This window comes from Dromiciops gliroides, chromosome 2 (assembly GCF_019393635.1).
Source record: "Dromiciops gliroides isolate mDroGli1 chromosome 2, mDroGli1.pri, whole genome shotgun sequence".
Classification (NCBI taxonomy): Eukaryota; Metazoa; Chordata; class Mammalia; order Microbiotheria; family Microbiotheriidae; genus Dromiciops; species Dromiciops gliroides.
The window spans coordinates 277,385,726-277,412,478 of record NC_057862.1 but is presented as its reverse complement, the minus strand read 5'-3'; the positions used below and the strand labels follow the sequence as shown (position 1 = coordinate 277,412,478).

The following is a 26,753-nucleotide window of genomic DNA, read 5'->3' as shown; positions in this document are numbered from 1 at the left end:
CTGACTACTTCCCTGTCCACATTCACTTGTCTCCCCTTTCCCAACTACTTTGAAATAAATAATCTACCCATCGAACCAGCAAACCAGCTATCCTGACCACTCAGCCCTGGGTACAGAGCCATAGGATTATATTGGTAGAGCCAGAAGAGATCTCAGACACTGTCTAGTTAAACTGCTTCACTTAAGGCTCAGGAAAATGAGGTCATCCAAGACACAAGCAGTATTACAAGTAAAACTTGAACTCTTGTGCTCTGACTGGAGTCAGTGCCCTCTCTACTGCTCCAAATGAACTCATCAGTACTCTCAACTGCAATAAACACTTATTAAACTCAAGAGTATTGTACTTTAAGTGCTGGTGATACAAAGACACAAAACAAAAGAGTCACCACCCTCAAGGAGCTCATATTTTACTTGATTTTTATTTTAAAATAAAAGAGGTCTAGTGTAAAAATCATTTGCTTCAGGAATCAAAGAACAATTTCAAATGTTCTCTCTGTAATACTAGTATCTGTGCAACCTTGCGCAAAGCCTTAATTTCTTTAGGCCAAAGTTTTGTTGCTATTTTATTTTGTTTTTCAGATGTAAAAATGATCTTTAGGGTACTTTACAGCTAAAGATCCTGGGTATGTCACAATTTATGCATTAGCCATAAATCAAACTTTTATAAGTCAAAACATTTCAAATGCACTAAGCAGGCCCACTGTGAGAATTTCACAGTCAATGCCTTTATAAAGTGAAGATGCTCCCTACTATCACCATGATTGATCTCTTGTGTAAAATCTAGATATTCATATATTGAGTTTGCTTAAAGTGGGACACCAGTTCTGTAGGGGAGTACAAATGCATTGGTTAAGGGTCATTAAGTACAATTTTATGAAGGAATGAGAATTCTTCATGCTTCAATATTTTGAAGTGAGATAGGGGCTTACCAGTGGGAAGTTTGTATATTTGGCTGAGAACTACATGGTTGCAGGAAATATTGATCTCAAGCTCACCTGGGGAAGAAATAAACCTAGACAAGCATGGGATGATGGGGAAATATGATGAATGAGTTTCCTGATTCACACAAGAGATAAATTACAATAGTTGGAAGTAAAATTAAACTTAAATAAAACTAAAAGAGTTGTGAATTTTTTATTCTACAAAAGGAAAATCCCATGACTCAATGAGCTTCCCTAGTAAGCATATTTTAAATAAATATGGAATGACAGAGCTGGCAAAGATCTTAATGATCTTATAATTCAATCCATTCATTTCACAAAGTGGGAGGCTGAGGCCCAGAGAGGGTTATTGATTTGTCCTTCTTTTTGTCATTTCCTTAAGTTCCTGAGAGGAGAGTCAAATCCAGGCAGGTAATTCTATCTTCTATCCATCTGCAACTTAAAGCAAAACATTCTTAAAACAGTATTTTGGCACTTTTACCGGGTGGTAGTGTTGAAGGCATAAAATTACATTGGTGGGGTTGCTGATGGATCCCTTGAGTTCAGGGTTTCTAAGTTGCATGCAATAGGGGTAAAGCAAAAAGAATGTCCAAACTAAGTCTGGCACAAATATGTGAGCCCCCAGGAGTAGAGGGCTACTAGGTTGGAACCCTATTCAGATCAGAAAAAAATGGAACAGGTTAAAGCTTCCATGGAATGAATTAGTTTTGTGATCAGTCCTGCAAGTAGCCACTGAACTTTCAGCTTGGGCACTTCTGGAAGAGGCACTTCTGGCCTTGGTGAGATAGTGAGACCAAGTCTCAAAAAACCCCCCAAACAAACAAAAACCGACAGTGTTTTGATCCCCTGTATAGACTATGTCAAGGACTTGTGATTAATTGTCATTTCATTAATGTGAGAATTCCTTCCGATCACTGGGGACATCTGGCAAACTACCTACACCATAGGGTCTCAGAGAGTTGCCTGAGGCTTAAGAGGTTCATATGACATGTCTGTCATGGAATAGCTAGCAAGTTTCAGAGGTGGGATTTAAGTCCAAGTCTTCCTGATTCTTTAGGACTCTACTCTACTTTACCACTCATAATGCAGACTACTGGTGTCAAATTCAAACACAAGTGGATGTCTTTGGAATGCATATTGGCTTAGAAAACAACAAATTAACATTATCTGTGTTGTATTTTTTTATTGATTTTATTAAATATTTCCCAATGACATCTCAATCCGGTTCAGGTCATATTTGAGAGTTTGCCAACTATTTGTTCAATTTCCCTCCCACTATGACCGCTGTAGTACCAAACTCTGAGTTTTACACCTCTGGCACTGATTATAAACATTTAAAAAGAAAAAAAAAGACTTGCTAAATATTATGTGCATTTAGTTTGTTTAGATATATCCTACCGAAGTTATACTTGAAATCTAAGATGGTCATGCATCTCTCAGAAAGGAAAAGACTAAAAACCCTAAGCTATTATCCATATTGTGATAGGGTCCTGCCTTTAGATCTCTGAGCTTCATGTTCTCTCCTTGGGAGCAGAGTGAGCAGTGCTGACTATCAATCACCTCCATTCTGAATAAAGAGGAATCATTTTATTATACAGCCAATCTTTCAAGGTCACACTCAATAGGGTCTAGGCTCTCACATTGGTCCTATCCCTACAGTTAGCCCTAGGACCCTCTGTAATGGAAAAGACAGAAAGCCTTAACACATGGTAAAGGTAACGGCAGGGAAAGATGTCTAAATGAAAAGGATATCAGAGGCTCAATAACTATATGGGGAGAAATTATGGCCTATAATTTTATAAAGGTAGAAAAGTCAACAAAGTATGGAAATTTATTTTGATTTGGGGACCCTACCTTTGGGCTGAGATTAAAAAGCCTTAGGCCCTCAGGGTCTTTTCTGTGTGAAGGGCTGGTGCCCCTTCCCCTCTGCTTCAGCTGAGCCAAAAAGCCCCGTGGGCTGTACAAGACACCAGGTCAGACAGCTGGGGGGAGGGAGCCCCAGCTTCCTCCACCCTGAGAGGATCTATCTGAGAGATCCCGGGCTCGTCCAGGCCGGGCTCTGGCATAGCCTATGCCAGGTCCCAGGCACACAGCAGGGGGCATGGGCCCCTGTAGCCCTGGGTGTGGTATGTACCAGAGGCTCGAGCACCCCGCCCCACCCCCCAGCTGCAGCCCAAAGGTGGCTGGCAGATTAGCTTGGGGTGTGTGGGAGCACAGGAAGCCCTAAGATTTGAGTGGAGAGAAGGAAGATATATAAACCGGAGAGTTAGACAGTAGTGGGACAGACAAGATTAAGGAGGACTCCAGAGACTAGAGATGCTGAGAGGGGGGCTGAAAAGATTAAAGGAACGGAGAAGGATGCAGGGGAAGGCTAAAGGACTAGATCAAGAGGCAGATGTACAGAGCTTGGGAGAGGCCAGAAGATTAAGCGAAGAAAAGGACACTGGAGCACTAGGAGAACGGAAGGAGAAGTCGGTGAGAGAGAAACACAGGGGTTCAGCAGTGGCAGTATGGAGAGGAAAGTTAGACACAGGGAGATCAACAAAGTGAAAGGGGCTTGGAGTTAGTGAAAGGAGCTGAGCAGTGAAAGTGGAATATATCCTAAGGGAAGAGGTGGGAACAGCCCTTATTGTATTAAAAAAGTTTCAGGCATAGCAGGTGGAAAGAGACATGCCCCAATGCAGTCAGGTTGTACATTTTATTTCCCTGTATTCTTAATTTTAAATAGTATCTCATAAATAAACTCTGCTTTGATTATTTACTTAACAGGCTTCTTAATCTTTTGCTTACCAATTTGGGAGTAGCGTGGGGAACTTTATAAATGGCCCACATTAAATTAATAGCAGTCAGATAGCCAGTGAGTCAAAAGTCCCCAGATTAGTCCTCCAGTCAGAATAGTCCCCCCAAATTAGCCCTAGGCAGTTAAAATATTTTAACCAAAGGGAATTTTTATATTGGAACTGATTACCTCTAAGAAAGAAGAACGGCTTGTAAGGGTAAAAATGCTGGGAGCCCTGTGGAGAAATAAATGTTCCCTTCTAGAATTTTTGATGGCGGATCTGACATGTACTATAGATTTTAGGAACCCTCAAAAATGAAATTCTGAAGAACCAAAGGAAAACAGTTTCAGTGGGGATTAAAATGTTCATTACTGGAAAAAAATTAAGTGGATGCCAAGAGAACTTAATAGGGAATAAAGGCATGGCTTAGTCTTGTAAAAACCATTAGGAGTATGAAAACTGAACAAGTAATTGTGGGTGAGGGAGCCTGACAAAAAGGGGTTTGATTTGTTTTCCTAGTTGTTTTTTGTGGGAAAGAAAATCAGAGTAGGGACAGGATTGCTTCTGGGGGGGATGGGATGATGTAAAATGACCACAGAGAGGAGAAAGAAATGTTTATTTCTTATCTTGCTTCTTTTTTCTCTGACAAAGAGAATAAATTGCACTAGAAATGAACAAAAGTGCCTAACAGGACATGCACTGACAATCAAGATAACTAACAAAGTATTAAGAGATCACTGAGGGGCAGCTAGGTGGTACAGTGGATAGAGCACCGGCCCTAGAATCAGGAGGACCTGAGTTCAAATCCAGCCTCAGACACTTGACACTTACTAGCTGTGTGACCCTGGGCAAGTCACTTAACCCAAATTGACTCATCAAAAAAAGAGAGAGAGAGAGCACTGAGGTAGTCACCCTTGATTAATTCCAGTCATCCAGTCCTGAAGAACCCCATGCTCTAATATTAAAAGAACTAGGATTTGTAGTTACTGGAACCATTCTCAATGAGATTTTGAAAGACAGTGGAGAACATGAGAGAAACCACAGAGATGAAACAGGGCAAACATGATCCTGTTTTTTTGAAGGGAAAAAAAAGGTGTGAGAAAATAATAACCTTAATTGTGATGGATTTCTCAAGAAATTCAAGAATGGATCATTAGAGAGATTTTTAGTGAATATAGTGGGGGAAAATGCAATGATTGTAATTACACAACATGGCTTTATCAAGAACATGTTATAGCAAACTAAACTAATTCTTTTTGTGACCACTTTACTGAACAAATAGATCAGAAGAATGCTGTAGATATAACTGACTTACATTTAGCAAGGTCTTATTATCTTTGTGAAAAGAGCCCCCTCTTTTCACATGCAAGTTAGATGACTAAAGGGTCACAGATTGGTATTGAAAGGGATTGCAGAAGTCATCTAGTCCAACCTTCTCATTTAGAGAGGAAGAAACTGAAGCTCAAAGAAGGTAAGTTATTTGACCATTACAATTAGGGCTATCTAAGAAACTTTGGGAATCATACAAACTATATACTGCCACTTAAAAAAAACAAACTCTTTTGTAGTGGAACAGTTTTTTAAAACATACAGGAAAATAGGAAGTGCTTAGATTAAGTGGTCGTTGGGTGAATTAATACTAAAATGAAATTATCAATGAGGTTCTATGTGATATCATTTGGAAAACAAATTCAAGTGTAACTGAATTAATTCTGATTGAATTCTAAGTGAAATATATTACTAAATGAAATATAAAACTATTTGTATAATTTTAAGCTGGTTACCTCCAGGTGATTTGTAATATGTAAAGAAAAAGTGCCCGGCAGTTTAATAGTTTATTGTATTAGATATATTGTCAGATTTGGATTCTCTATATTCTTTTGGGTTATGAATTTAATTGAATGTGATAATGGTTCTCTGTGAAGTGGGCATAGTAAGAATATTCTCAGCTGTATATTAAGGTTTTAAGATCTAACAGATCCTCAGTAAAGTACAGTGATTTGCTTTTTTTCAAAGAGTTAGAAGTTTGATGGGATCTCTTCATGAAAGGCAATTTGGTGTTGGGAGTGGGGAAGATGGGACTTGAGATCTGTAGCACTGTCTCTTATCTTGAAAGACCAGAGATAATGCCCTGGTCTGACTAAAAAACTTCTGGGTTATTTTAAGTCATATTGTGATCTGGGATACTGTAATTTAAAACAACAACAACAACAAAAAAGAGATAATGAGAGAATTTTAAAAGGGGCCTAGTAAAATGTGTTATTATAATAAGAATAAATTAATTGAATATTTCCTTTTTGCTTTAGAAGAAGCTGAAACTCCTCCCCACTGCAAATACTTTGAATGAGAGAGAAGGGGAGCAGGGGTAAAGTTAACTTTCCTCAACTTAATCTTGGAAATTTCCAATCTTAAAGGTTTCTTTCTGAGGTTGAGGATCAAATAAGAGAGATATATTTAGCATTTGAAAATATGTTATGTCATGAGGGGGTGGTGAATATTCCTTTTCACATAAGGATAAATTTTAAACTGTTTCTTTAAAGGGAAAAAGAAGATATTTTCAGGATATAATATGTAACACATTTGTAAGCTAATTTGTTGCAATGGCAATTTGATATTGATAACAATCATGTCCAAACCTACTGTGATTTGTGAAATTTTATTAATTAATGGAAAAAGCTTTTCTGGAATCCTGAATATTTTAATATTTTAATTTCATTCTTAAGGTTTGGTGTATATTTCTATTATGAGAGTAGACAAAGTGGAAGTTTGTTATTGCAATATTGAATTAATTGGTTATTAAATTAATACTTGAACATCTAAATAACTAGTAAGCTATGAGGAAGATCTTGCCATTTTGATCTGAATTTACTGGTACTAAGCAATAGCTAAATTGGTGATTGAATGTGTCATGTATGATATGTTAGTGAACAATAGTAACTTATGAGCTATCTTACATAACCTTAATCGGAGAATCTGAGTATACTTTTATTGCTATTTAATTGGAATTAGAACATGTATAGGAATACATGCAAATTAGTTGTCACTTTAAAGATGTTCCTCAGCTTTTCACTCCTGATGCAGGATCCTGGGGTTCCTGGATTCTCTTAGTTTTGGGTGCACCATGGTGCCAGGTGGTTAAAGTCTGTGTGTGCCAAGGTGCCAGGCATGCCAACCAGGATGCCAGGCAGTTAAAGTCCATAGGTAACTGGGGTTGCAAGGTGCCAGGCATGCCAACCAGGGTGCCAGGCAGTTAAAGTCTGTAGGTACCTGGGTGCCAGGTGTGCCAACCAGGGTGCCAGGCAGTTAAAGCCCATAGGTACCTGGGGTGCCAAGGTGCCAGGAGTGCCAACCAGGCCAAGCAGTGTGCCAGGCGATTGGAGTCCATAAGCACCAGGTGTGCCAAGCAATGTTCCAGGAGATGCCAAGTAGTGTGCCAGGCAGGGGTGGTCCCCAAGAATTCAAAGGGTTCATTTAAGATGAGGAATGCCATCTCTAGTGATACAAAAAAGGAAGAAAGTAAAATATTGTTGCCTAATATGGGCTGGGGTTCTCCTCAAGGGAGGTTCAGTCCTTTTGCCTAAATTTGGGTGGAATGAAAATCAGGTATACCAAGCCTTAAATGTATATGTGATCCTTGCTTGGGAAGGGAAACAGAGTTCCCAATAATAGAAATGAAAAGCATGTTTCTCAGATATTTCTGGCCTCTCTGCCTCTGTTTCTTTGTTCTGACAGAAGGGACTTCTGGCCCAGACTCCTCGAGTTTCCAGCTCACCAATTTAAGCCTGGAGACTGGGTATTGATAAGAACCTGGAAGAGCAACAAGTAAGGAACCTGATTGGGAAGGGCCATTCCTGGTGTTACTTTTCACTGACATTGCAGTGAGGACTGAGGAGCAAAACTGGACTCACTACTCTCAAGTAAAAGGGACACCTTTTCCAGAAGAAAAACCAGAGCCAAAACATGAGCAGTGGACTGTGAATAAGGAATCTGATCGACTGAGGGTGAAATTTAAAAAGACTTTAATGTACAATATACCAAGCCTGGTACAAAATGGGAGAAGGGAGGTAACATTTTGGGGTAGTGGGAGCTGCTCAGGCAAACAAGTAGCAGAGGAGAAAGAGGATTTGATATATGGGCATCTGAAGAAGGAACTGATCCCGTAGGACAGTGGAGACAGACTGGATTTGGAGATTCAAATGATCAGATGGAATGGGTCAGTGCTTTGGGAAGACCAGCTGCCCATACTCTAAGTCCAGATTTTAGCCTGGAGGGGTTCTGGTGTCTCCTTCGATTATACCAGAATGGGTTGGCAAAGGGTGAGGGTTGCAGGGATTTGGAAAAAGGACAGCAGCTCTTTCTTGTTTTTTGGTGTGCCATGGTGCCAGGCCTGCCAACCAGGGTGCCAGGCAGTTAAAGTCCGTAGGTACCAGGTTGCCAAGGTGCCAGGCCTGCCCACCAGGGTGTCAGGTGGTTAGAGTCCATAGGTGCCAGGCGTGCCAACCAGGAAGCCAATGAGTTGTGTCCAAACATTTTTCATCCCTGATCCTCCCCTGAGCTGACCTATGGTGGTATTGTGGTGGAAGACCAACCTTACTCCCTAACTGGGCTGGGACTCATGGGTTGGTGTGGCTGTTCACCCCCTTTACCATGGCATCTGGGCATTTCTCCAAATCTGAGTCTAAATCAAGAAAGAAAGGGTCATCTGATGCTCTAATCTGCCTAGATAGCATAGGATTCACAGATTTAGACCAAAAGGCAGAGGAAATATTCAATAAATGGAATGAGAGGAGCCAAATAGTCAAAAATAAAGAGGAGGGATTGTGAGAAATGGGTAGTTGTCTCCTCTCAATGTGGATATAACAGTCAGTCATACTCCCCTGACCTGTTTGTGGGACAAAGGTCTCAGATCCCCTCCTCCCCCTCAGGTTAGCAAGGTCACATGGTTCAAGGAGCCCTGGTCTCAATTAGGTCCTCTCCAGAGTTCTGTCCATATAAGGAAGTATAAGGTCCACTCCTGAGTTATGCCCATACAAGGAAGAGGGGTGGGAATACGGTGTTCTGATTAGCTAGTTTTTGTGCATAGATTGTAACCCCGACCAGTGATGAAAAAGGGGAAGGTCCATTCGCGTTAGGGACTAGGGTATAAAACAGGGCCTGCAAGCCCCATTTCGGGGCACCCACTAGCTGTACACTAGGGTGCCTCCTTCTCATGAGAAGAAAATAAAGCCTTTGTCACCTCAAAAAAAAAAAAAAGATGTTCCTATTGTTTAGAGGAATTCTGAGGGCAGTATCTTATGTTTAATACCTAAACCTGGTTTACCATGTGCTATTGTGTGGGACATCTTTCTAGTTTGTTCCCAGTATGCAATTTGGGATTGTTTATAGTCATTTCAACCATTGCTTGTTATTGAGATTCTCAAGGCAGATTCATTTGTGTAGTGCTAACTTAAGAATGAAAAACCTATTTAAGTCCAAGTATAGTTAATGCTTTCTATCTAGATATATGATCCTTGACAAGTGAATTCACTTTGAGTACTGATTGTTTGGACTTGCTATTTAAGATGTTATGCGACAGATCATGGAAAGGGGAGAGGGACCCACATGTACAAAAATATTTATAGCTGCTCTTTACATGGTGGCAAAGAATTGGAATTTGAGGGGATGCCTATCAATTGGGGAATTACTGGACACGTTGTGGTATATGAATGTAATGGAATACTATTGTGCTGTAAGAAAGGATGAGCAGGAGGAGTTCAGAGAAACCTGGAGGGTCTTGTGTGGGCTGATGATGAGTGAGATGAGCAGAACCAGAAGAACATTGTACACAGTATCATCAACATTGTGTGTTGATCTACTGTGATGGACTATATTCTTCTCACCAGTTCAATGATACAGAAGAGTTCCAGGGAACTCATGATAGAAGAGGATCTCCAAATCCAGGGGGGGAAAAAATTGTGGAGTATAGATGCTGAATGAACCATACTATTTCTTTTGTTTTTGGTGCTGTTGTTTTTCTATTTTGAGGTTTTTTGTCATTGCTCTGATTTTTCTCTTATAACATGACTGCAGAAATATGTTTAATGTTATGTATATATATATATATATATATATATATACATATATATATCAGATTACCTGCTGTCTAGGGGAGGGGGAGGGAGGGGAGGGAGGGAGAAAAATCTGAAATTGGAAAGCTTGTATAAACAAAAGTTGAGAACTATCTTTACATGTAGCAGGAAAAAAATACTTTATTAAAAAAAATCGGTGCTAAAAATATACCTCACCCTTTACAAAATAATAATAAAAAAAGATGTTATGGGACTATTAATCATTATTGCCCTGAGTCTGGCTCCAGTTATGACCATCAAGGAATGATGAGCCATGTGATCCATGATGCCAGCCACCTCTATGGGGTTTTTACATGTATGTACTGCAGGTGGAGTTCTCTTGGGAAAGGCTGGGAGAATGACTGTTTGGCACAGGCTGAGGTGGGCATCTTCAGACTTGGTTTCCCCAAATATTACATATGGAATGTTAACTCTCCCACATGTCTAATGTTACATCTGGTATATTGCATTGGCTGTCTACAGAACTTCTACTGGGAGTTGGGAAGCACCTTTCCCTCAGAGCCTTTATTCTTTTTCTTTTATGGGAAGTTCCTATAATCATGTCACTTGATCGGCATGAACACAATATTGTCTCTTCATTCCTAGGTTAATACTGTAATATCTGAGTGAGATGCAGGTATAAGATTCAAGCTATTTGGCTTAGAAATTATAGTCCCTTTCAGATTCTAAACAACTATAATGTATAAGCATTTATTCTTGTTATCTGTTTGTTATTAGTTATGCATTTTAAAACTGAACCAGAAACATCTCAAGTTTGTTTCAAGAAAAGTAGAGGGGGGTAACTTATAGAATGTTTCGTTATACCTATGGAAAGGTCAACTATAAGTTTATTATGTAATGAAGAAATAACATCTGTCTGTAGAGCATGTCCTGTAATACAAATATGGTTTATTATGGACAACTTACTTGACATGCACTGTTTTGAAATTAATTGCTTAAGTGTCATACTAAGTGTTTTATTAGAATTAAAGTTAACTTGGTAACTTTTATATAAGTTCATTATTTGTGGTCATCTTCTTAAAAAGGTATTCTGTAATCTAAGTTTTATGTGAGGATTAGATCTTAAACAATTGAGTGAAAATTTTTGGAGAAATAAGGTGAAATGGATATATATATATATATATATATATATATATATATATATATATATATGTTTGTCAGATACAGACTTAGATAAAACTTTGAATAGCATGGGGCATTTGTGACACCTCTCACTGGATGAAGGACATTTGTGAACAGCTTTTCACTCCTGAGGCAAGATCCTGGGGTTCCTGGACTCACTGTCTTGGTTTACACCCTTTCTCTATAGTAATACTGGTCCTTGTCCTTCTAAAGTTTTGGCCTTTTTATCTTTAAACTCTTGATAGTTTGTTTTATCTAGGCTCAAGGCTTTCAACCTTATGGTAGCAATTCCAGCTTCTTCAACCTCTGGATCAGGCCTGCAAGGATTTCTGCTCCTTCCACTACCAGCTCTACACTCATATTCATCTTGAAGCTGTTACAGAAGAAGAGATCTTCACCCTCTTTTCCCTTAGCTATTGAAAGAAGGGGTGGGGAAATATAGTGGCAGCCTGGTAGGCCTGAGTCTAGTTGGGGATGCTCTGGCCTCGAAGGAGTAAATTAGAGATTACTCTTTCCTTGGAAAAGAGTTGGGAAATAGTTATATTTGCTATTAAAGTTTGTTTTGTAAGAGATTTTTATAGGGACACCTGATGAATCTCTAAGAGGTGCCCTGGAGAGAAGACATCTTCTAGACTGCCCCAGGAAAAGGACTTCCAGAGACCAGATAACTACATGGGACATATGAGATCCAAGATGAAGTTGCTAAGTGAATAGACACTGGGAGCACATCACTGAAATTACAAAGAGACTTTAGTCATGTTTATTGTTATAATCTTGGTAGTTATTGACATCAGTTCCTTGTGTTATATATGGGGGTTGTTACCAAAAATATGTTGAAGATAGAATTGTTCAAGGAACAAAACCAGTCTTGAGAGGACACTATTGGATTTGTGACCAAAAACTGCTAACACATGTCTTCCCAAGAATTGGACAAGTATATGGTATATTGGAATAATTAGGCCCCATTTTTCATCCTGAAAGATACCTATGGGATGGGATTAGGTATTCAGTTGTATGAAGTAGTTAAAGCTATAGCCACAGAAATTAGGAAGGTGGCTCATGTACCTGTTCGGAAATGGAATTCTTCGTTTGAGGGTGGATGGTTTTCATGGATAAATGGAAGCAATTGGGGTTCTTTCTCCTATGTGCCCTGGCAGCTCTATTAGTCATACACTGCCTAATTCCCTGCTTTATTAACTTAATTATTAGAGTAATGGAGGGAATGCAGGTAGTAACCCTACCGAAAAGAGTTGAAGAAGGGTATCAAATGATTATCCTTCAAAGAGGAATTAAAACAAAGTCTAGATCAGGAGATGAAAGATATAGTGGATGAGATTTACTTGGCATGGGAGGAGAACAATGGGTGAGGGAAGACACATATGAAGAAATAAAAAGAGAAGAGATTGATAGAAATTGTGTGTCTGCCTCAGTTGGCAGGATACATTATTCAATTGCTGGGGCCTTCTCCCCCATCTCCACCATTCCTTCCTTTTTACTGCTGAGTCAACAGAGGTTTTCTAAAGTTAGATAACAAAGAATCATAAATTTTCAGGATCTGGTCATCCCAGGGGTGGGGGCAGTCACTGGGGTACCACATCTGGGGGGGGGGGAGGGTGCTCTATATGTTTAGAAGTGTCAGTAAAGAATGTGAACCCAGATGGTGGAGGGACCTTGCATTAGATTTAGGAAAAAAAGGAGAACTTCACTGTAAAAAATTCCACAGTACCTAAAAGGAGGTACTTGCCCGTCCTTGTAAGGTCAAGAATAGATGGCCTTCCTGCTTTGCATCAGACCAGGGGTCCTGTCTCAATTTATCGGTTTCTTACACCAACCCAAAGCAGGGTTAGGCTGGCAGAACATGGGATGGAGAGCAAAGGGATGAAGGACTTCTACTGTCAAAATGCTTTTAACAGTTACAGCAGGAGTGGCTGCCAAAGAAAGAAAGCCTGAGTGTCCTTTCAGATGGCTGCCAGGGAGCAAAGAAAACAGTGACATTCATCATCCCAGCAATACCCTTCTGAGAACTCCTAAGCCTCCAACTAAAAATTTACTTTCTATGGGCTTTATAGGCCTTCCTAAGAAAGTCTTTTCCTTTTCTCCTTTCATATCAATTGCTTCAAGTTATTAAACATTATATAATAATATAATTAGGTTATCTTATAACAACACCATTTGAAACACCTTTTTTAGGGAATCAATTTGGTTCTCAGCTATGGAGCAAGCCTCCAACCTTTCAAGGTTGTCTAAAGAAAAGAAGATTCTTTTGTGGTATTGTACTAAGAGGAATAGTTAGCTTAGCTTGGTACATCAATCTGACCTTTGTTGAAAGGCAGTTCAAAAAGGTCAAAGGGGCTGGCTGCCCCTAGCATCCTGAGCAGAAGTTCCCTTCAGATGGGAAAGGAATTAATTGCCATAAATCCTAAGGGACAACTGTGAAATAACTCTTTTGAGAACAGCTGCTCCTTTCATCTATCCTACTAATGCCCAGCTGGGCTGGACACATCTTTCACACCTAGCTTTTGAAGGGCAAAGACTCTCTCTCTCAGGAATACAATGTCTTGATCCATTGTAAAAACTCTTAAATCATCCTTTTCCCACTGACATCTCTGGATGACTTCAGGGTGTAGAGAATAATCCAAGACCAATGAAGTATTTTATCTTGAAGAAGAGGATAAGATATTTGAGTTTGGAATCCCGAACGTGGTTAGTGGCTGATACCTATCACATGGCACTTACTATCAGTACATTCTGGTCCTTGATCTTATTTGGTTTAGACAATGATTACATATTGTGATACCCTTGTGGGTGGGAACTGTTTTAATTTTAAAAGTCTCTGTAACCCCAGCACCTGGCTAACACATAATAAGCACTTAATAAGTATTTGTTGATTATATGTGTGTGTGTTTATGTGTTGCTCTCTGGTGGTTGATTATAGGTCTTGTTTTCCTAGTTAGATAAGAGAGAGAGAGAAAAAAGATAAGAGAGAAGGTTTCTCTTACAGCTAGTAAATGTCTGAGGCCAGATTTGAACTCATAAAGATGAGTTCCTGATTCTAATCTCATTTCAAGATGGGTAAACTCAATGTGGGTGAACAAAATATCTCTTGTCTATTTCATGCCTGGCACTGAAATGGCTTGTCTCCTATTTCAGTCTGAGGTGTGGTATCTTATGTGCTATGTTGTAAGATCAGCCCCTTCCAGACCTCATAGCCTAGGCCAGTGATAGAGCCAGCCATTCAATGATATCAAGTTACCAACTTATCTTTGGTGTTCTTCCACCTCCTCTATCTGTCTCAGGGGAAGCCAAGATAAGGTATGAGCTAATAATGGCTTAAAGTCTCCCTCTATTCAGAGTATTTCAGTTTAATAGGAAATACTGGGAGACCCAAAGACTCCAAGGCAGGTCCTCTTTCCACTATGCCTTTATCAGTATCAAATATTTCATAGTATCCTTGTGACATGGAGGGTAGGTATTACAATCTTTACTTTGTAGGTTAAGGTACAGTTCTACCTCACCTATTCCCACTTAAAAATATCTAGTCTTGGGCAGCTAGGTGGCACAGTGGCTAGAGCAACAGCCTGGAGTCAGGAGTACCTGAGTTCAAATCCGGCCTCAGACACTTAACACTCACTAGCTGTGTGATCCTAGGCAAGTCACTTAACCCCAATTGCCTCACCAAAAAAATTAAAAAAAAAAATCTAGTCTTACTGCTTTGTGCTGGATCTGAGCTAGTGGGCTTGATGACATGATTCGCATCCTCATGAAGAGTTCCAAACCAATCTTTTAGCCGGGAAGCAAGATTCCTCAACTCCTTGTCTGTGCAGCCTAGAGAGAAATATAAAGAAAATGAAGAGTTATTAAGCTGTTCATAAACTTTTACCCAGATACCCACTCCTGGGAATATCCCTGAAGGAGATCAAAAACAGAAAGAAAGTTTCCACATGAATGACCTTAGACAAGTCACTTAAAATCTCTGGTCCTCACTTTCCTGACCTTTAAAACAAGGTTAGATTAGATGAGGACAGTTATATGAAATGATACAAAATCAAATAAGCAGAAGCAGTACTATAATGTACAGAATTATTTTAATATTATAAATTAAAAGCAACACAAAAAAGACAGTTGAATTCTGTTTAACTGTAACTAATCTTGGGCCTGAAGGACAAATGATAAAACATATGTCCCTCTTGTCACCAAAGAGGTGGAGAACTATGAATAAGGAATGACATATATGCTGTCAAATGCAGTCACCAAGTCATTAGCTTTTGCTAAACTGGAATTTTTCTTTGTTATGAGGAAGGAATCAATGAAGTCGGGGTTAAAGGGAAATAACTATGAGATAAAAATAAATGGCATAGGGGCAGCTAGGTGGCACAGTGGAAGAAGCACCGGCCCTGGATTCAAAAGGACCTGAGTTCAGATGCGGCCTCAGACACTTGACACTTATTAGCTGTGTGACCCTGGGCAAGTCACTTAACCCCAATTGCCTCTCTCTCTCTCTCTCTCTCTCTCTCTCTCTCTCTCTCTCTCTCTCTCTCACACACACACACACACACACACACACACACACACACACACACACATTTAAAAAATAAATGGTATCCATAGCATGTAGTCAGGTAATCAGGGCAGGCTCCTTCCTACCCAAGTCCTGGTCCAGGCCATGTGGGTCCCCCTAACCCCCTTGGAGACTGCTTGGTGATGATCCTGCATCCTGTCCCTTCTAATGGACTTCTTGCTAAAGGACAGGCACACCCAGAGTCTTTCACTTGATTTCTATCCTTGGGATACCCAGAGTCTTTTACTTGGTCTCCATCCTTGAGGGCCATTGATGATTCATAAATGTTCAGGAAGAGCTCATTAAATGGGATTAAAAGGAGAAATAACTTCCATTCTTTCTCTCTTCCTCTTTGAGTATATTGCTTGGCAGTCTGCCAGCTCTCCTTTGGAATCCCACTGGAGGCAGGGGGTCAGTATCTTCCATTCTTTTCCCTTTCCTTGAAACAGTTAAGGCATCTTTTTGTACATAGCAATGTGTACATGTGCTAGCATGAGACTGAATTACAAGTCTCTGCCCTTCTGCTGTGTCTTTATTTCCTTAAGCACAGGTGACTGAACAGTGGTCCTCAGATAGATATTTACATTCTTGGGGGCTACCTCATGAATTCATGAGATCTGAAGCTATTAAGAGGTTCAGGTGCAGGCAGCAGGAGGTGTTTCCAATAGCCACACACTTTTATATGAAAAGAAGACCAGGAGGATGAGGCAGGCAAGACTGACCAGATGATATGAACCATAAGTGAACTGACACTTTGACAGTATAGATTGAGGTGAAAGTGAAATCTGTTAAGCAGTCTCAAGTCTCTTGGGAATTTTTACCTCTTTGTTGATTGAACATAACTTGTTCCGAGCTTCTGTGAATCCCTTAAGCACTTCACAATTTAATATATCTATTTATAACCTTCTCTAAGTGTATTATCACAGGTTACTATTTCATGTTTAAATATTTGACAATGCACAGTTTATGAATCATTTGTGTTTTAAGCATTTCTTTGTTGGTTGAAGATATTTAATACCTTCACTATACCTGAAGTCTACTGCTTTGTACATTAAATAACTTTTCTTGAATGGGCCCTGCCAATCCCTTTTGGGGATAACCTTAGACGTGAATCATATCTGAGCTTTGAGATTTCCCCAGTGTCCTAAACTAAGGTTGGGAAATGAGTTAGAGAGTGTTTGAGAAAAGACTGACCCCATTTTAGAGTTCAGGTTCCTTCAAGACTGAAACAGTAGGACCCTTTTTAAGAGAAGGCAATGCCTCCTCCCCCAAGGCCAGAGGTGGAAGGCTATTACAAAAACAAAAGAACTTGTTCTTTCCCAGCAGGTCATCTTTCCACAGGAACAAATGTAAAAGTGATTGCAATAACACATTTTGAATATCTGTATAGAAAGCCAGTAACAAAGTATACTACTTTTCCATTAGAAAACAGGCAATATGCTGTGTTAATTAAAGGGTGGATTGACAATAAAGGCCCTTAGCTTTAAACACCAAATAAGAAAATCAAACAAAAAAAGGAAAATTTGTGAAGGAATATTATAACAATACTTTTAATATTAAGACATTAAGGATAATCTATACAAAATTAATATGAGACAATGTAGAGGGGTAAGGAACCAACAGAGAAGTAAGGAAAGGCTTCATGTAAAGTACAATAAGGCTCTGATGCTGAGCTTTGTAGGAAACTAGGAGTGCTAAGAGGCAGAGCCGAGGAGGTTGTGCATGTGCATGAGGGATTAGTAGCCTGTGCAAAAGCAAGAACATAAGAAATGAAATGTTGGGGCAGCTAGATGGTGCAATGGATAGAGCACTGGCCCTGGAGTCAGGAGTACCTGAGTTCAAATCCAGCCTCAGACACTTAACACTTACTAGCTGTGTGACCCTGGGCAAGTCACTTAACCCCAATTGCCTCACTAAAAAAAAAAAAAAAGAAATGAAATGTTGTACTTGTGAGGTATAACAAAAAGACCAATTTTGCTGTATTGAAGAGTGTGTGAAGAATAATAACATATACTAAAGCTAGAAAGATAAATCAGGCCTACGTTGTTGATGCTTACTTATTTTCAGTCATATCTGACTCTTCGTGACCCCTTTTGGGGTTCTCTGAGCAAAGATCCTGGAGTAGTTTGCCATTTCCTCCTCTAGCTCATCTTACAGATGAGGAAAGTGAGGCAAATGGGGACAAGTGACTTGCTTAGAATTCTATAGCATGTGTCTGAGACTGAATTTGAACTCAGATCCTCCTGACTCTAGGCCTTGTACTCCATCTACTGTACCACCTAGCTGACCTAAATGCCAAATAGTGGATTTTATTTGATCCTAGAAATAAGAAGAGACCATTAGTATTTATTGAGTAGGAGAGAAATCACATACATGCTTTTGTAAAACTACTTTAGCAACTCTGTATAGAGTGTTATTGTGGAGAAACCAATTGGGAGGCTATTATGATAGTCTAAGGTATAGGTGACAAGGTCCTGAACAAGGGTGGTGGTTGTGTGATTGGAGAGGACAGATGATAAAATCATAGTGCAATACTCTGTTAGGAAAATTAGTTCATTTTTAGTCTAGGGGGAATATAATGGTCCTTAAAGCCCATGTTTCTCCCTTCTCTTGAGCTTTACAAAGTTAATTTTAGATGAAGAATTACAAGGCTCAGTCATAATCACTCCAACCTCTATTTAGGAAAATTCCTAAAATTTAGACAGAGGTTAGTCTCTCTGTCTATATTTTCATTAATTTCTATCTCTAGTTAACTTTTAACCTCTTTGTGTTTGAATCAAATTTCAATTTACTAGGAATATTTTGGTGATAAAACAGCAACTACTTAAGGGGATAATCCTAATGCTCCTTACCTATCAGTTAAATGTTAATATTCCACTTTTTCCCAACCTGGGTCAGTTCACCCCATCATGAACCAGTTTACCCTTCCTTAGATAGCATGGCAGACCTCCACTCTGGGTACTCATAATATTAGTGTCAGATTGTGTAGGCAATCCAATCAGGCTTTAGCCCTACCAAATCTCAGACTCCTGAACTCAATCGATCCATTAGGGGGGACTATAGGTTTCCTCCATACTTGCATACCCCCTTCATTTTATTCACTTTCCTTAGGATATAATCAAGTTTTTCACACAATGACTCTGATTAATTCAAAGTGGTATATAATATTTGAGCCCTGTTGTTTTGATTGATTGAATCAATCAAAAAGTGTTCTTACCTGAAAAAGGTAATTAATTACATGGGGATAATCAATGCTTATAAGAGAATCATTGACTTAGAGCTAAAGGAGACTGAAGGCCATTGGGTCCAGACTCCTTAGGAGTATTCTACTCACTGTACCATCTAACTGCCACTGTCACTGCTAGGGACTTAAATGTCATGCCAATGCCTAGTCATGGGAGAAGTTGGGCCAGAAACCTATGATAGGCTGGCAAGAATGGTACAGTACCTGTGCAGAAAGCTCCACTTAGGAGGGTGGGTACAGATATTATCTATTCATAGATCCAGCACTTCAGGAACTAGAGTATATATTGTTGAGAAAATTCTACTGGACTCAGAATCATAAGTTCAGTTGTTGTTCAGTCATTTTTCAGTCATGTCCAATTCTTCATGATCCTATTTGGGGTTTTCTTGGCTGAGATACTGGAGTAGTTTACCATTTCCTTCTCTAGCTCATTTTACATATGAGGAAAGTGAGGCATGTGTAGTTAAGTGACTTGCCCAGGGTCACACAGCTAGTGTCTGGGACCAGATTTTAATTCAGGAAGATAAGTATTCTTGTCTCCAGGTCTGGCACTCTATCCACTGAACCACCTAGCTGCCCTTGGAATCAGAAGACCTGAATTCAAATGTGACTTCAGACACTTACTATATATGTGACCCTGGGCAAGACATTTAATCTGTTTGTCTCAGTTTCCTTAATAGTAAAATGAGGATTATAAATAGCACCTATGTCCCAGGGTTGTTGTGAGGATCAAATCAGATCATTTGTGTCAAGAGCTTACATAGTACCTGGCACATCACAGGTTAATAAATTCTTGAATATGTGTCCTTGTCCCCCTAACTCCCTCCCCTGCCTCCACACACACTTCTCTTCCCCTGGGAAGAAAAAGGCATTTGTGAACTCAACCCATAAACAGGGTCAGCTGCACAGGAGCTGCTAGAATATGGCTGACTCTTTACCTCATTAGATATTTGGAAATCTCAGTGATGCTGAGCTTTATTATTTTCAAGTAGTCAATACCTCTGAACTACAATGTTAGTGTTTTTTGGAGGGCCAAGCAGATCTTAGCTAGAGATAAGAATCTTAACTGAAAATAAGACATGATTAATTTTTGTAAGCTTTTAATAGGAGATATGCATAGGGGAAATGCAAGCCAAATTTATGATAAATGTATATGGTACTGTCACTTTCATACTCAAGCAGTTTGGTTACTTAAAGGGGCAGAAAATGAGCTGTTACATAAAGAAAAAAGGATTAAATTAACTTGTTAAGGATGTAAAGTGCTGGCTTTTTTGTTTATGAACAATTTGATTGCTGAAAGGTGTGGAAAGCTTTCATGTATGGAAAACTGACAAAAGTTCATTTGTGAAGAAAAAGTATTTTTCATTTAAAAATGTGAAGACAGGCACAAGAGGACTGGACAAAGAATTTAAAAGTGTCGTTTGGCAGCAAAAAAAAAAAATGACTGAGACTGCAGGGCATTATAACTCCTCTTTGTTCCCTTCCCTTCCTCCTTAATGGCATGGCAAAAGCAAGAATAATGTCTATATTTACTCAATGGGAAGCAAATATGGGAAAATCAGTACATCACAATTCACATAGAAATCTGGATTATGTTTTAGCATGAATATGTGCAAAGTCATCAAGAGAAAGTAGGCATATACTTGCAGATATCTCACAAGAAAGAACATCAAGAGTGAGGAAAACCTATGTACAGTTGAGGAATCTGAGGGGAACTTAGGTTAGACCTTAGATTTATCCAGTCACAGCTAGTAAGTTTATGAAGCTGGATTTGAAATCAAGTTTTTCTAATTCCAGACCCAGGACTCTTTCAATTATGCCTGTTAGCTGATTCAAAATTAAGTATTTTTTTTTATGTTTAAGAAGTAATTGTGTCATGATTAACTACTTTTGTGTAAATGAGAAGCAGATCATCCATGGCTCATGAGCTACTGTGAGTTCTAGAAGCATCTCTCTTATCCATCATTCCCTTCTACAACAGGATTACCCCTTGTACCCTAAGAGAGTTTGAGTCCTAGCTACATGGTTGGGTGGTGGTTGTTCTCTGGTGGTATAAGGCCACGTTTGGGTGATCCAGCTAGCCCAGATTCAGAGGAATTGGCTAAACACTTTGTAAACATGAGACAGATTTAGAAGCTATTGTAAGCCACTGATTTTGTAATTTAGAATCTGAAAGGAGCTTGAGCCCAGGTGGATTCAGGAACTTCTATACCAGTACAGATAGAGTACAAGCTTCTTGTAACTGGTAACATCAATTAAGCCCTCTTTGTACTTGAGAATTAAAAACAAATTCTCTTCTTTCCATGACATTTCTTCTTCCATTTATTTCTTTTCTTTGCCTGTTTCATCTCCCCTTTCACTTTTAAGTTAGTCCTTTGTCCTTATGATTAGCTCTTCAGTCTATCTGAATTTTATTTTCTGATTCTTTGCCTATAACTTTGCTCAATCCTTCTTTACTATGCTTGTGTACCTCATGAGGATAAAGCTTCTGAAATTCCATGTTTAAGTTCCTTCTCCCCATTTCTGTGCTATTGCCATTCCATCTCTAACTCCATGTTTTCTCCACCACTCTATTATACCAGTTGCCCTAGGAATTCAAATTTTCATCTTGGAGAAGGATGTGGTCCATGAAGGAAGACCCATATCTGACTCACATAAGGTGGTCTCCCCGTGCCAGCTCCCTCCAGACTAAGTTTGCCACAAGGTCTACCATAAGAGATGCTCCAGTGCTTTTCAATAGCACCCATTCCCTTCTTGTTGGTCAGTCAACAAGTATTTATTAAGTTCTTACTAGGTGTCAAGTATTGTAATGTCATGTGGACCCAACAAAGGGCAAAAACTGTCCCTGTCCCTACCCTCGAGGAGCTTACATTCTATTGAAGGAAATAACAGGCACGTAAATAGGTACAGATAGGGTATATGATAGATAAGCAGAGCAGAGGAGGAGACTGGAAAAAGCTTCTTGTTGAAGGTAGTATTTGAGCTCAGATTCCATCTTTTTTTTGTCCCCTGTCCAAATTCCTTCTCTCTTAAGCCTCCACTCTTTCTACGTACACCACCATGACCCTATTTCAGACCCTCATCACTTCTCCTCTAAGCTATCACAGTAGGTTCCCAATTGGTCTCCCTAACTCAAGTTTCTCCCTGCTTCAATCTATCCTCCACTGAGTTACCAAGGGAATTTTTCTAAAAGGTAGATCTCATCATGACACCCCCATAGACATATTCAATTAACTTCAGTGGCTCCATATTACCTCTGATATCAAAAAGAAAGGTCTTCATCACTTCCTCTTTCCTACCTTCCAGTCTTTCCTTTCCTTCATGTATTCAAAGATCCATCAACACTGGCCTGCCAGGCTCTTCTCACATGTAACACTCCGTTTCTTTTTCATTGCACTATTGCCTATGTCTGGAATGGTCTCCCTCATCCCTTTTGCCTCTTCATTTCTTTGGCTTCCTTCAACACTCATTTCAAATCCTTTCTTATGCAAAGACTAATTTTCTCCCTTTCATGCATCCTGAAAGCTTAGCACACTGCCTGGCACATAACAAGTGCTTAATAAATGTGTGCTGACTTGTCATTCTTCCATATCCTCTTCACTCTTGCTGAGAGACCATCACACTGAACATCCATTCACCCTTCACTCTTGTATTTGGTAGAGGTGACATAACTAGCTCATCTCCATCTTCCACTTTCTCTCTCACCACTAACATAATCTATCACTCTCCTATTCCTTCCTATAAAAGACACTGATTCACATGTAGGAGTCAGAGCACTTAGGCAGTCTATGAGATCATCTCTTCCACTTTAGGTTCTCCTAATAATTTAAGCTTCCCTTACATCTGTTGCCTTTTAGGTCCTTCTTTTCCCTTGATCATCCCTTGATGATGATTTGTTCTTTCTTTTACCCTCCTTCCCCCAAACAAGGTGAATCTGTCTTTAGTCTTATTGATAAGTTGATTTATTTACCATTCTTGTGTTTTGTTTGTTGAAAACCAGTTATTTATTATATAAATCAGGAGTTTAGTGGTTTCGATCAGGATTCCAGAGCAGGTCTGAGAATGAGTAACTGGCCCATACATAGTCCCAGTTTCACTGTGGTGTAGGTTTCTGGTTTCAAGGAGCAGCTACTGAATGTTTAAAGTGAGACCAGTGTCTGTGGAAATAGCTCACCATTCCCCACCTCCCCCTCTCTCACTGACCAGGCTCCAACAATAGGTAGGTCAACTCATGATTTATCAGAATACCAGCAATTATACAAGGATCCTGGCAAGCAGCCCTACTTTCAGACTTCCTCTGTAGTCAGCCTCCAGAGAACTTAGCTGGCAACTGTGCCTGCCTCCTCAGCAGCCCCAACTTTGTTTTTTGTTTGTGTTTTTTTTTTTTAGTGAGGCAATTGGGGTTAAATGACTTGCCCAGGGTCACACAGCTAGTAAGCGTTAAGTGTCGGAGGCTGGATTTGAACTCAGGTACTCCTGACTTCAGGGCCAGTGCTCTATCCACTGCGTCACCTAGCTGCCCCAGCCCCAACTTTTGAAGGCTGAGAAAAGAAAAAAATTACCAACCAAGTCTTTGGCATTAGCAAATGGTTCAACATCTGAAATAGATACAAGGTTTCTTAATGGAAATGACACTAAAGGTGATATAATACCTTGCAGATGCACTCAAAGGACCACTGACCTTAGCTGAAACACCCTATATTGTCTTCCAAATAAGAATATGAGGTCAGTGAAATCAGAGACTAATTTGCTTTTCTATTTGTACCCCTAGTTCTCACTGCAGTGCTTCACACATAAATATTCATATACTCAAATGATTCTGTGATCCAGCATATAGTAGGCACTTAACAAATTCCCTTTGACCTACTGTTGACTAATTTCATCAATTTGAGAATTATCTTCAGTATCTGCCTGTATAACTCTTATCAATGTTCTCACAAAAGTTCAAGACTAGGAGTCCACCCAATGTGCTCATGATCTTCCTCACTTTCCCCCATCATCAAGAGGGTACCAATGGAGGACCTTGGTCCCTCCTTCATGCCATATGACCAGTCCATCTTCTCTCTGTCATAGAAATCTCTGTTGATATTTCTTTACTCCTGTTCTTCAGAGTTCCTCATCATAACGCAGGTGTTGCAGCCTGCTTATACCCACAATGTGCTTATTCATTATCCTCTGTGTGAACACATCTTTAGTTCTGAAGAAGCAGTTGTATTTCATGTCTTAAAGCCAATAAAACTGAAAAGATCGGCCTTTTCAGAGCTACTCAATTTCCTGAAAGTAGTTAATTATGTGATGGTAAAGATGTGGTCCTCTATTGCATATTACTTGTTTATTTATTCTCCCAGCACAAGGATATACAAGATTCATGTATAGTTGACCCTCATAAAATTTTGTATAAATAGGAAAGTTAGCATATATAAATAGTTACTGATATTCTCTATTACTCTTTTTTCTGTATCAATGTGCGGGTATGCATGTGTGTGTGTGTGGGGGGGGGGTGTTTGTTTTTGCCTGTGTAGGTTATGTGTATCCATATGGGTCTATCTAGATGTAGCCCCAAAGGGGACCAAGATCAGACATCTCTAAAATCCATTCTTCTCACTCTTCTCCAAGGCAGACTTATACTGGCCAATAATGGAAGCAAGGAAGCTGGGACTAGAGACTGGACCCTTTGCTTTCTTCAGAAAGAGGGTGTGGGGCTAGAATTATATCCATTTTCTCCCTTAAATATTATTAATCTAGGGAAAATAAGATATATTTCTGATAGCAAAAACCCACATGTATTTTGACAATGAATCAGTGAAACCTTATAGAGAGAAGTGAAGGGTGGAGTTCCCTGACTCTGGAAATTATGGAGAAAAAGGCACTCACTTGGTACTTTACCTACAAGGGACAATCCAATGAAAGGCCACCTGCATTACGGGCCTTTCAACTTGGAATTTTCTCCAGTTTCACCTCTGCCTTTTCTAAGCCCTAAATCCCCTCCAAGGCTCAGCTTAATGGCCACCTTCTTAGAGACCTTTCCTAATTCATCACTCCCCCAATCACTTTGCATTTGTCAAAATATGTGTGGAATTTTGTATTTACATAATCAAAATTAGCAAATGCCTTTCCTCCACTATTCCCTCCTTCACCCTTGGAGTGCAACCACATGGTGATGGTACTTCTCTGGGAAACTAGACCTGATAGTGTGAAGGCAAGTTCAGGTGAACAAGCTGGCCCAGAGAATGAGTAGCTGTCCCATGTACTTTGTGAGGGCTAACAGAATGGTGGTCCTTGCCAGAGAAATACCACATCCATGTTACACATGCATACAACAATAATATATAATAACAATATATAATAGGTGGATCAGAGGGTTTAAAAGAAAGAGTTGTGGGAAATTGGTACAGATATTATGAATTGGAAAAATCAGGAAAAGTTCATGGAGAGGTTTATATTTGAGTTGGACTTTAAAGAATAGGTAGCCATTTGACAAGTTAAGACTTGGAAGAAATAAATTCTACAAATAAGGGGAAATAAAGGTGCAGAGTCAGGAAAGCCAAGTAAACATTTGGGAAGTATGGAAAGACTCACATGAACTGATGTATAGTGAAGTGAGCAGAACTAGGAGGACATTGTGCATAGTGACATCAGTATTGTTCGGTGAGCAATTGTGAATGACTTAACTAACTCTCAAGAATTCAGTGATCCAAGACAATCCCAAGGGACTAAGATGAAACAAACTATTCATTCCCATAGAAAGAACTGATAAGGGGCAGCTGCAGTGGATAGAGCACCAGCTCTGGCATCAGGAGGTCCTGAGTTCAAATCCTACCTCAGATACTTAACACTTACTAGCTGTGTGACCCAGGCAAGTCACTGAACCCCAATTGCCTCACCAAAAAAATAAAAAGAAAAAAAGAACTTAAAAAAAAGAAAAAAAGAACTGATAAAAAGACCACTTGTGGATTGTACATATATAACTTATATTAGATTTGTTGCTGTCTTATGTAGCAGGGAGGAAAGGGAGGGAGGGAGAAAAATTTGGAACTCTAAATCTTATGAAAATGAATATTGAAAACTACCCTTACATGTAAATGGAAAAAATAAAATAAATATTTGTTGCATTGAAAAAAACCAACAACTGTATTTGTACAGTATAATAAAGAAACCATTACATCCAGAAACATTTGAGATGTAGAGAATAGTTCAGTTTGGCTAGAATATAGAATGCATAGAAGAGAAAGAATATTAGATATGACTGGAAAGGCATAAGATTATAGAAGAACTTGAGTGCCTAGAGGAAAGAGCAAGAAGCAGGAGAGAGGACAAAAGGAAGGAGAAAGCACAGCTTGCAAGATGGATAGATCAAATTTCTCCCTTTCTTTATACCTAGAACTATCTGTACTTAGTAGTCTTTTCCATTTTGGTGATTGATTATAATACCCTGACTTCATTTCCTGGGTTTTTGCCAAGAGTTACTGCAAGTTTGCTCTCCATTACTACTTAAGAAGACTTAAAAATTGGTTCTGGAAGTGACCTGAGAGAATAAACCCCATCTTATCAGTCACAAAATAGTGTCTAATAGCAAGCAACATACACAGCAAATGTTTGATACTGGTTGTAATGAAAGCCTTCAGCAAGACAGGAAAGAGTAATCTTCATTGTTACAAGTACCAAAGTGCCAACTTTAGAAGATTTGTGTAACATTTAAAACAACAGAAGACAATGTTTCCCATTCATGGGTTGGCCACTTTAAGGCAAGATTCATTAAGTGAGGAGACAATTTAAAAGGCTGAATTATAAAAATGCTTTAATTAATTTAATTTAAAATGCTTTAATTCATGTGCTAGGCTAGGTCTTGGTCCAAGGACCAAGAATTTGAATTTGAAGTATAAGAAGCCAGAAGTTGAGAGACCATCTAATACAATTCCCTTATTTTACATGTAAGAAGTGTTACTGATTCCCAGCCGGAGTTGATAAGTTTCAATAGAT

The 26,753-nt window shown here is 39.3% G+C and overlaps 1 protein-coding gene across 3 annotated transcripts in view; it reads right to left on the bottom strand.

Moving 5' to 3' along the window:
- The window catches only part of SPOCK1 (SPARC (osteonectin), cwcv and kazal like domains proteoglycan 1), an 809,827-nt gene that overhangs the window by 15,835 nt on the left and 767,239 nt on the right, over nucleotides 1-26,753 (bottom strand). For all 3 annotated transcript variants that reach the window (XM_043984938.1, XM_043984940.1, XM_043984939.1), the window contains one exon: nucleotides 14,680-14,796. In XM_043984938.1, coding sequence (XP_043840873.1) covers nucleotides 14,680-14,796 — 117 coding nt within the window. The remainder of the gene's footprint in view (nucleotides 1-14,679; nucleotides 14,797-26,753) is intronic.